The following is a 10990-nucleotide window of genomic DNA, read 5'->3' on the forward strand; positions in this document are numbered from 1 at the left end:
CTAGTCACTACAGTGTGGTTACTCAGTGGATAATTAATCCCATGGGAGCTTTCAGTACTTAGTTTGACTTCAAAATGTTTTCTGTGAAACTCACACACCTTTGGGAAATCATAAAATTTTGCCCTCATCATTTGCCAATACTGTAAGTAATTAGAGAGGAGATGTAGTTACTAGGTATTTGCTAAATTATCTTAATGAATCTGACCTCGAGGTGGACTAAGGCAGATATATAAGTATTTGACAGTACATTATCAGTAACACCTAGTATAATATATACATGCTATTACAGTTCTACATATGATGAACTAGTGTTAGGGCTTCATGGAGGAAGGAGAGAAAGGGAACATCAGAGGTGTAAAAAATGTAAGATCCAATACTGGGTACAGGCAAAGGGTATAAATAAAGAATAAATGAGTAAGTGCAGGAGTCGGTGTCAGGAAATATGGAAAAATCATTTTTGGATACAGCTATAAAACAGAATGTATGAAGAAGCCACTAAAGCTTTTGAAAATCAACAGTAGTAGAAGGTTTGGAAAGAACAGCAGAATCAGAAATGCTATCAACTTAGTTGTAAGTTGACAATGGTTTCATCCTATCCAAGGACTGGATGAGGGCACAAACGGGCAGGAAGGAAGAGAATTGAGACCAGTTTCTCTGCTACAGCATGGTAAAGGGGGAACACCAGGAAGTTTATGTGCTGAGAATTAGTGATAAGTCAGGAAAAAGTGTAAGCAGTGCAATCATGCATGACTGAGTAAAGAGGCCAAAGCCAAAGAGAATAATGGGATTAATACACAACCAGTATTGTAATCTTTCCTCTAGGTCAACTAGGCTTTAGCTATACTAAGAATGCACTTCAGTATTGCCTGACTTAGAGTCACTTCTGCATCTCAGGTTTTGAAAATTGGGCCTAATTAAAGTAAAAAGACTATTGGGACTGATTTCTAGACTTCTGTCATTTACACCCCTCCCTACTCCCTTACAACATGATATCAAATTAGACCTACTGAGATGATGGATGGTGAGCCCATGTGCACACTGGGTGGCAGTATGAAATACCTATCCTGGCACTATGGGACAATGGGCAACATTGTAAAATGGTTAATCATCAATATATTCAGAGGATATTTTTTCATAGACAAGTGGAGAAGTCATCAGAATTGAAATAAGGTCATTTTGGGCATGGAGCTCTTTCTTGTATTTGGGAAGCTGAAACATGGGGTTATGAGTTTAAGGACCGGGGAGGAACTAGGCTTCATGATGAGACCTTGTCTCAAACCAACAAGATGGAGTTGTTTATGCCAGCTCTTCCAAAAGTAAGAGAAACCCAAGAAGTTATATTTAAAAACTGGTTCTTATACATGGCTACCTGACATTAATGAAATACTCAAACCTTGGTCTCTCCTTGCATTTGGTACCTCTTTGCATTCTGTTATGTATGTTCCAGATACAGGCATGTTCATCTCAATATTGAGGTTTTAAGACATAATAAAGACCTGTAACTGGCCTGACAGAAATGAAGATAGTCTAAAGACACACATGTCTTCCCAATCTGGTTATTAAAATAGTGAAGCCCAAGAAACAGCAATTGCCTAAGGAATCTCATCCACTAGAGGGCGAATATGCCTCTCAGCAAAAGATTTCGCATAGTTCTAATAACTTGTATTAGACCATGTAACAGGGTTTGATTGAAGCCTAGAAGATGATGGAGAATGCAGGGTGGGACCACACTTTAACTAGGAATGCTTAGATGCATATATCCCTGCCCTCCATTTAAAGTAATTGGTATTTCAGAATTTCATATATGCATACAATATGCTTTGATCAAAAGCACATCTCACCTCTTCCCTCCAGGTTCTCCCTATACCTTCACCACTATTCCCTCCTTATTTCATGTCTTCTCCATCTTCTTTAAAACACAGTCTACTTGGATCTGCCAGTGTGTATAGGTGCAGAGCCATCTACTGGATCATGGGCATCCTTGCAGGCTGCCAAATCCTTTAAGAAAGTTGACTCTATCTTCCAGAAAAAAATGATTGACAAAGCTCCTCAGCTAAGAGTGGGACTTCATGATCATCTCCCCAAAGCAGGCGAAAGAGTCAGAGATACTCACACCACCACAGTAAGGAGTCCCCCACAAAACAACAAGCCAACAGCCATAACATATATGCAGAGGACCTAGTGCAGGCCCGTGCAGGTGCCATGATTTCCACTTCAGTCTCTGTGACACCCCAGGAGCCTGCTTAGTTGATTCCTTAGGACATGCTCTCCAGGTGTCCTCAACCCTTCTGGTTCCCACAATTCCTCCTCCCCCTTTTCTGTTGGGTAACTAGATCTCTGAGGGGAGGGAGCCAATGAAGATCTCCAATCTGCTGCTCTCTCTCTCTCTCTCTCTCTCTCTCTCTCTCTCTCTCTCTCTCTCTCTCTCTCTCTCTCTCTCTCTCTCTTTCTCTCTCTTTGTCTCTCTGCCTAATGTTTGACTGAGGGTCTCTGCATCTGCTCCCATCAACTGCTGGAGGAAGTCCCTCTGGTGATGACTGAACCAAGCATCAATCTATGAGTGTAGCAGAATATAATTAGGAATCATTTATTTATTTACTTGTCATTTATTATCTATTTATTTATTTAGGTCAGTTGTGTTTGGTTCTACTCTCGGTCTCTGGGCTGTCCAGCCTCCAGTTCCTGGTCATCCAGGCAATATTAGGCATGGGCTCCCTCTTATGGCATGTGCTGCCTCAAATTGGAGTCATTAGTTTACCCCTCCCACAAGTTCCAAAGCACCATGGCCTCAGCACATTGTGCAGACAGGATGGATTGAGGGCCAAAGGTTATATGGCTGGGTTGGTGTCTCAGTGTGACCTTTGGAAGCCTTGCCTGTGTCGGGAAGATGGCTGGTTCAGGTTCTGTATCCTTCATTAATAGGGTTCTGTATCCTTTGGTAGGGTCACCCTCATAAATTCCATTGCCCTAGGTTTCCATATCACCCCAAAATGCCATCTAATTCCAGCCTTCTCTGCCATCTTCTCTCCCTCCAGCCTCTGCAACCTGGCCCCTCCTGTTCCCCTCCCCACCTGCTCCTAGTCCACCCACAAAATCTACTGTGTCCCTCCTTCCTGGAGAGATCCATACATCCCTACCAGAGCCTTCCTTGTTACCTAGTCTCTCTGGGGCGGTGGATTGTAGCATGATTATCTTTTACTTAACAGCTAATATCCACTTATGAGTGAATACATGCTATGTTTGTCTTTCTGAGTCTGCATTACCTCACTCAGGATAATTTTTTCTAGCTCTATCCATTTGTCTGAAAATTTCATGATGTCATTTATTTTTAACTGCTAATACTCCATTGTGTGATGTATCACATTCTCTTTATCCACTCTTCTGATGAGGGACCCACTTTTATTTATTTATTTATTTATTTATTTATTTATTTAAATTAGAAACAAGCTTGCTTCACACTGTTACTTTTTAAAAAATGTGTGTGAGGAGACATATGCAAAGAAGACAATTGTAAGATCAGTTCTCTCCTTCCATTGTGTGGATTCTAAGGATAAAACTCAGGTGGTCAGGTGTGGGGGTTAGCTCATTTACCTAATGAGTCATCTTGCCAGTCCAACAACATTTTTTTATAAAATGTTTCAAAAATACAAAATTATCTATGGTATTGAAAACAAACAGTAACAATAAAACAGTTCCATGCATCCCAGGCTGGTCTCAAACTCACTAAGTAGCCAAAAGTGACCTTGACCTTGCCTGGGATTACAGTGCTGAGATTATAGACATTTGGTACTTTTTACCAGTGTACCAACCAGTCACGATCACAGCCCAATAAGAATTTTCTAAGGTCAAAATCCAATGTACAGTGAAACTAGCAATTAACTCTGTGTCTAAAGCAACTAGCCTTTAAAATGCTATTCTGCTCTTAGAAACATTTATTTAAATGAATTCTTGGAAAATATTTTATTGCTTATTAAAGTAACTGCTGTTTCATGCTAATTTTGCCAGGCTTTTGACAACTCAGTAAACTTATCTTAAAAGTCTAAGTTCACTTAAGTTATCTGCTTAAGTCTCCTAGACGGCTAAAACAACCGTTTTAGGTGATTTTCCTACATTTAATGCCATCTAATAATGTATGTATCTGTGACTGGAAATGTGTAGATATACATATTCGAGCTTGATATGGGAGTTTACAGAGTTAAAGACATGTACTGAATGCAAAGTGACACATAACCCCATTTTATACAACAGGTCTGTCTGGATTTTGAACACATAAAATAGACAATGGATGCCTTTGACCGTGTTTGCTTTTGAGACAGGATCTCACATACACTAGGCTGGCCTCAAATGTGTCCTGTAGCAGAGAACCTTGAGCTTCTGTTCTCTTGACTCCACAATGGGTGTTTGACAGTACTTAAGACACTGCTCTTTTCAATTTGCTCCATTTGGATAAAAATAAAGAGACCGAGCGCGAGATAGCAATAGCAAGAGAGAGTGTGTGTGTGCTGCTTGCTATTTGAAAACCTGGCCCCCATCTATTTGCCTTTGTTTTTTGTATATGAGGCCACCTGTACGTAAGAAATTAATGTTTGTGATCACCAGCATTGGTCCCTGATTTGTAAGCATCCTAAGGTTTTGGTTTTCATCAGTGCTGTTGATTTACTAGCCTACTAAGTTAAAGAGTATGTTTGCTTCAAAAGCATACAGTAATGCATAAAGGACTTCTGTGTAGTTCTGTGTAATAATGCTGTAGCTGCCGCCTCCTTTACTTGCTTGTGTGTTCTACAAGCCTTCTATGATACAAAGCTTGGGACTCTTTACCAAGCTGGTGACCTCTGAACTAGAAGTGTTAGTGATAACATTACCCAGGTCCCTGTTCATTCATTAACTCAAACTAGTTTTCTTAAATATTTTTCTTGTTGTTTTATATGCCCCCGGTGAAACTTTCTAACTGCTGCTTGTTATATTGTGTAGAAGTACTTCTATCAAAAGGACTCAGCAGTATTTTTTTTTTGAGTTGTAGGGTATCACAAACAGGGCAGAACTGAATTTAACACCAGGCTCCAGGTAGACAGTCTAGCAGTCCTATCTGCATACCTCTAATATTTGCATACCTCTAGCTGCTTGAATGTGGCATTAATTCCTTTCTTAGCATCTGTTACCCTCCCACGTGGGACCAGTCTAACCAAGGTGGAGCTCATCCCCTTGACAAGGGAACATCTAGCTCAAGCTACATGACTAATCATTGATGTCTTCACAGTAAAGTGTTTGGGAATAGTGGTATTGGAGTCAAAATGGAAGTCATGCTGGCCCTGGCAGCACTCACGTGCACTTCTGGCAGCTGGAGGGCTCAAGCAAGGGAATGAATTTAAGGACAGCTTGGGCTTCACACCAAGACCCCACCACAGCACCAACAGAAACGGAGTCGGTGGAGCCAGCTGAGACGCACGGCTACCTCAGACTTTTAAACTACCTTCCTGTTTCTATTCTGTTTCTGCCCTTTGATTCAAGCCAAGCCACTCTTAACTCCACGCCTTACTCCCTGGGAAGAAAACATTCTGGGCATACTTAACCACCACGGAAACCAGAAACAAAACCCTGGAGCTTGTCTTGTTCTCCTAATAAAGTATGAGGCTAAGGAGTCTGATGGATGTGGGATGTGGCTCGGTGGCAAAGCGCTTCCTCACCACGCCCTAGGCCACTGTGGGTTAGATGAAGACGTCTGCAGCATGACAAGAATGGTGTTGAACACCTGACACTGGAAACTCAGAAAACAGGGGTTGAGGAGCACACGTTTTTATACAATGATGCTACATTCTCAGAGGTACTACCTACTAGACTCACATCGGTATCCAGTTTCTACTAGTGTATTTCCTTATTAACTTTACACAGCTGTCACCTTTCCATTTTATTAGTTTCTAAAAAGAAACACAGATACACTGGCTACCACCGAATACTCATAGAAATCACTGTCTTTGTTACCCACCAGCTTCAGGGTTTTCAGAATATATACAAAGCAAGTGGCATTGAAACTGACGAGTTTAATAAGGAACATAGGTAGATCTATTAGGTAAGGGTGTACGTTATCAAAACTAATAGAGAGGCCTTAGTGTTGCCGGAACCCCATGGTTGGCATCAGAATGGGAAATTCCCAGAACTTATGAAAATGGTGTAAATTTCCCCCACAGAAACTATCTCAGAGACAAATCTAACATTGACAGACACACCATAGGGCCCCATGGCCGTGCCCCTGCTATAGTGATGTGGCTATAATAGGACATCAGGGATCAAGTCTTTGGAAAAGATGACTGCAATACCTTTATACTTGTAAGACATTTTGTATATCGTGTTGGATATAACTATTGTCAATAGGCCACATGCTATGGCTCTCCATTTACATGCACAGGGGCAGAAGGGAGGTGAAGTTCAGATCTGAGGAAACCAGAAAGAGCAAACAAATCTAAAAGTGACTTGTTTTCTAACTCACTAAAAATAATTTCTCTCAAGAAAAACAGAAGATAGTAGTATGCAAAAATATCTCATTCTTTATTTTTAAGGATAATTGTCATCAATACAGGAAGAACTGATATTATAAAAATCAGAAAAACATTAGCATTCAATGAAGAAAAATCCAAGCTCAAGGCTAATCAGGAATGCATGTTTGGTATTGTTCTGATGGAAGAAGGGTGTATGCTAGTCTTCTTAAACAGCTGCTATGAAGTTATAGAGGTAAATTCTAACGGCTACAGTACGCTGGCCAGTAACTTGGGGACAAACATCTGCTTCAGACAGTCAGTATTATTCAAAGCGCAGTCTATGACATTGTAGATCTTCAGCCAGGAGCAAGCTGAGGCTTTCTTGGTAAAATACAGTTTATTCATGCAGGTGCTGTGTGTGTAAGAGAACAAGGGAATGCCAAGAGGCCACAGGCATGACTCAACGTAAGCCCAATCCAATGTCCAGACAGCAAGTGACACAGCAATGACAAGATCACAAACAGTATTAGGATGGGAGGTCCCGTGGTCTCTCATTTTGGATTCTTTAGACTCTAAGAATATGACAAACAAAACAAAAAAAGTAAAGAGAAGCCACATAGGGACCTTTTGTCCCCTTTACCCACAGAGTAGAAGGGAAAAAACAAACACAAGTGGGCTGTCACTAAAGCCTTCAAATGCTACGATAAACTATTATTTGTCCAAAAACAACAAAATCCTGTTTGGAGAAAAATGGAAAGAACTGGAGATCACTGTATTATACAAAGTCAGTCATACTCAGGAAAATAACCGACTACATTTTCTCTCATTTACAGCGTCTGGGGTAAACATCTTAAATGGGAAGGGAGCTGGCAGGAAGGAAGGCAGCCAGGAGGAGGAGAGGGTAAGAAGGATGGATACGATCAAAGCACCTCATATAGATGCGTCATACACACTGAAGAAAACAACTCTTACCTCATACAATATGCACTAACAAAAAAGAAAACTATGAACTTGAATGCATTTTATGTCAAATACTGAGTCAACACTTATACTAATGGTTAGTAGACTATAAAACATTAAAAAAAGTAAAATACAGTCTGTCCCAGAACTTGAAACTCATTCCTTCTTCATTAATGATTTCCTACAGAAATTCCTAAGAACAGAGTAATCATTGGCACACTTGTGAATCATGAGAACATGATAGTTTTTATCAAAACATAAGGGAGAAATTTCAGCTGAGGCTGAGGATATTATATTCTCACCAAACATGTTTTTCAGTTCTTTGTGCCCCATGTCACGTAAATGCATTATTATTTTAAGGAAACGAGGGCAGCCCCATGTCATGAAACCCCTTCAAGGGAAGGATCCGTATCTAAGTGCTCCACTACAAAGCAGCCTTTCTCAGGAGAGAGCGCCGGCCTCCCTCACTTCTTCTTTTTAAAAAGGCCTGAAGCAGCACCCTTCCCCTGGCGGAGCCCAGCCACCGCCTTTCTTCCTTTCCCAGCTTTCCAGGACACCGGGTGAGTTTTGGCCCTGGCGTTCTTCCCTCTTTTATGTGGCTTCTTTTCTTTGTGCACCTTCAAGTGCTGCCTCAGATGCGAGCTCTGGCTGAAGCATTTCTCACACTCCTCGCACTGGTAGGGCTTCTCCCCGGTGTGCGTTCTCTGGTGCTGAATGAGGTGGGAGCTCTGGCTGAAGCACCGGCCGCACTCATCACAGCTGTAGGGCTTCTCTCCAGTGTGAATCCTCTGGTGCTGGGTGAGGTTCGAGCTCTGCTTAAACCTCTCTCCACACTCATCGCACTTATAGGGCTTTTCCCCAGTGTGCACCCGCCGATGCTGGATGAGGTTAGAGCTCTGAAAGAAACTTTTCCCACAATCAGCACACTTATGGGACTTCTTCCCGGTGTGGATCTTCTGGTGCTGAAAGAGGGTGGAGCTCTGACTGAAACTCTTCGAGCATCTAGTACATTTGTAGGGCTTCTCATCCATGTTTCTTCTCCCTCTACTCAAGCCGGAGTCGAATCGAATGGTCATCCCCCATTTCTGCCGCTGGCGGGATGTCTTACGCTTGGTCTCATAGGCTTTGCCTTGGTTTGAGCTTCGAGAAATACCCCCTTTAGGCTTTCCTAACCTCATGGTGAATGGCCAGATGTATCGTCAAGAGATTCTATTGTCTTCTGAACTAAGGTCTCATATCCTAGAGGAACCCAGCTCAGAATTTTCTGCATGTAGAAAAAAGAGATTCCTGTTACTCAACTTAACACCTCTTCAGTCTATCAAAATTGCATCCATATTTAAATCAAAGCACACCTAGTACAAATAAAAATGCAATTTTAAGAGACAAATACCTGTCAGATAATTCTGACTCCACAAGTTAAACTTAAAAAAAATCATCAATTTTCAATTTTACTGTGTTTGGGCAGGCAAAACAAAGGGTGAAGAAAAACATAAATGTGTTAGGGAGCAGCAACACAGAGTATTTTGAAGGACTAAAAGGTAAAAACAAGACAAAGTTTCAGTGGGAATAGAAAAGTCACTGCAAAAGACCGTCACACTTTCTACCACTGAGTAATTCGTTTCAGTGTTGACTGCTAAATCTCACTTAATAGCAGCTACCTAAGACGTTCAAATTCGAAAGGAATGACAGATCATACTACTTTACCATAGATTCCTATTTGTTTAGCTATTTCTGTTGATGATAACCTAGCAAACTGTTGAAGATGGAAGCTACTCTGCAAAAAGAATAAAAAGTAATAGGTGAGAAAAAAAATCTGAAAAAACGACCTTACTCCTCCTTTCCTAGACTGCACAGAGCCAAGAAAGAAGGCACGATTCTAAGTTTTAAATTAATTTTATTTGTTTACATTTAAGGTTGTCTGGAGGCTGTTTAAAATGTCAAAATAAACGCCCCCCCCACTCCCCCGCCACACACAAATTCCAAATAGGTGGCAATGTGGGAGGAGTCGGGGCTGCAAAGCAAAACCTTTATTGTGTCTTGCTTGGGTTAGAAAGCCTACGCTTCCAAGTCAGTTATTGTCCTGAGTTTCTTTGCATACAAGCATACAAAGTAAATAAAACACAAAAGACACCCCCCCTTCATTGTTGTGTAATAATTCTCCAAGCGTTAAGAGTGAGCAGGACTTTCTCTGGGTGTTTAAGAATTTTTATCTGCTGCAGCTGCAGCAACAGAAAGAGCAAACTGCATAAAACACAAAGCAAGAGCAATCGCTGGCCGTTAACTGTCTCAGCTGTGTACAGACCGCCTATTACACAGGAGACACTGCGTGGGGTACACGGTACTCAATAAGTAGCTATAACACTAATCATCCATTTTAAAGCGCATCTTTTTAAATACTGAGGAAGTCACAACTCATTGGAAACTGATGGATACGGATTACCAAATCTACCTATGTACATTTATTGGGAGGGGGTTATACAGCTTTATGCCGTCATCTCCCTTTGTGGGTTTGTAAACACAGGCACAAAGCTAGTTAGCACACCCATCCCAAGCCAGGAGCCGCCTCGGGGGCCTGATTTCTCACTGGCATATCTGGAGGTCCATGGCCCCCTCTTCCAACACCAAGTCCGGTGTTCTGGGTTCTCCAGTAGGAGAGAGGCTCGGTAAAGCTGGGCGATAGAGCCCCGGTGCCGGAAACCTGTCTAGCAGGCATGCACCTGCTTCCTCACCCATTTATGAGAACAACAAAGAATCCACCAGCTCCTCTTAAGTCGCTCACAAAGGCCCGGTGCAGCCCAAGTTTTCCCACAATGGAGTCTTTCTCCGCGACAAGCGGAGGCTCCCGGGCCGAGGCTGACGCCAGGCCGAGGCCGCTCGCCCTGGCCGCTAGCACGGCTCCGTGCCCTGCGCAGCCTCGCCGGACACCCGGCCAGGCCGACCCTCAGCCCAGGCGCACTCACCGCAGGCCGCCACGGAGCTCGCTTTGCTCCTCGCCCGCCGGAAGTGCGGGCTGTTAGCGGCGCTGCCGGCCGCTCTAGGAAGCGGCGGAGAGACCCTCTATGGTCCCTGGCACACACCACCGCGTTCTGCGGATTCTTCCGGTGGTCCTTTTGTATTCCTCTCCCACCACTCAGGAAGCCCCACTCCGGGACCGCCAGGCCTGTTACCCGCTTTCCATGTAGTCCGGTCGACCTATACAGAACCTGGCAATGTTAGGTTTTTCTTTTGTTTTGGGATTTTTTTGTTTTATTTTTTTTTTCAAATCAACCTGTCCAACTTGTAAATTGCTTTCTTAGTACTGAGTATCTATCTAGTATAGAGAAATAACGTCAGCCTAAGTTGTTGTAGTCATGTTTTTCATGGGTCACCTTATATCACCAAAAGACCCTGTGAAATAGAAATTCTGGAGGCATTGTCTGCAGAGGCTGATTGACTGGTTAAAACTGCAGTGATGAAGAGTTGGAATGTTGCAGGTCCAGATCCTAATTACTATTTATCTTGGGCGGCGTTTGGCCCCTTACACATCCATTCATTCCCCGCCTCTGCAGAAGTACGTG

General features: G+C 42.5%; 1 protein-coding gene across 2 annotated transcripts; it reads right to left on the minus strand.

Annotated features, from left to right (window-relative positions):
• Positions 1-6519: 6519 nt before the first annotated feature.
• Znf22 (zinc finger protein 22) lies at positions 6520-10544 on the minus strand. 2 transcript variants are annotated; one of them, XM_013110261.3, is made up of 2 exons: positions 10394-10544; positions 6520-8697 (listed from the first exon to the last, which is right to left on the minus strand). In XM_013110261.3, exon 2 carries the CDS (start codon positions 8609-8611, stop codon positions 7898-7900), a length of 714 nt encoding a protein of 237 aa, XP_012965715.1. In that variant the 5' UTR covers positions 8612-8697; positions 10394-10544; the 3' UTR covers positions 6520-7897. The 2 variants fall into 2 exon arrangements, with proteins under 2 accessions (XP_012965715.1, XP_012965716.1); XM_013110262.2 differs by lacking the exon at positions 10394-10544 and adding an exon at positions 10163-10364.
• Between the last annotated feature and the right edge of the window lie 446 nt (positions 10545-10990).

The sequence above is a fragment of the Mesocricetus auratus genome, unplaced genomic scaffold, assembly GCF_017639785.1.
Source record: "Mesocricetus auratus isolate SY011 unplaced genomic scaffold, BCM_Maur_2.0 Super-Scaffold_100676, whole genome shotgun sequence".
Classification (NCBI taxonomy): domain Eukaryota; kingdom Metazoa; phylum Chordata; class Mammalia; order Rodentia; family Cricetidae; genus Mesocricetus; species Mesocricetus auratus.

Excerpts from the sequence above, each read along its gene's own strand:
- Znf22 (XM_013110261.3), bottom strand. The coding sequence starts at position 8,611 with ATGAGGTTAGGAAAGCCTAAAGGGGGTATTTCTCGAAGCTCAAACCAA.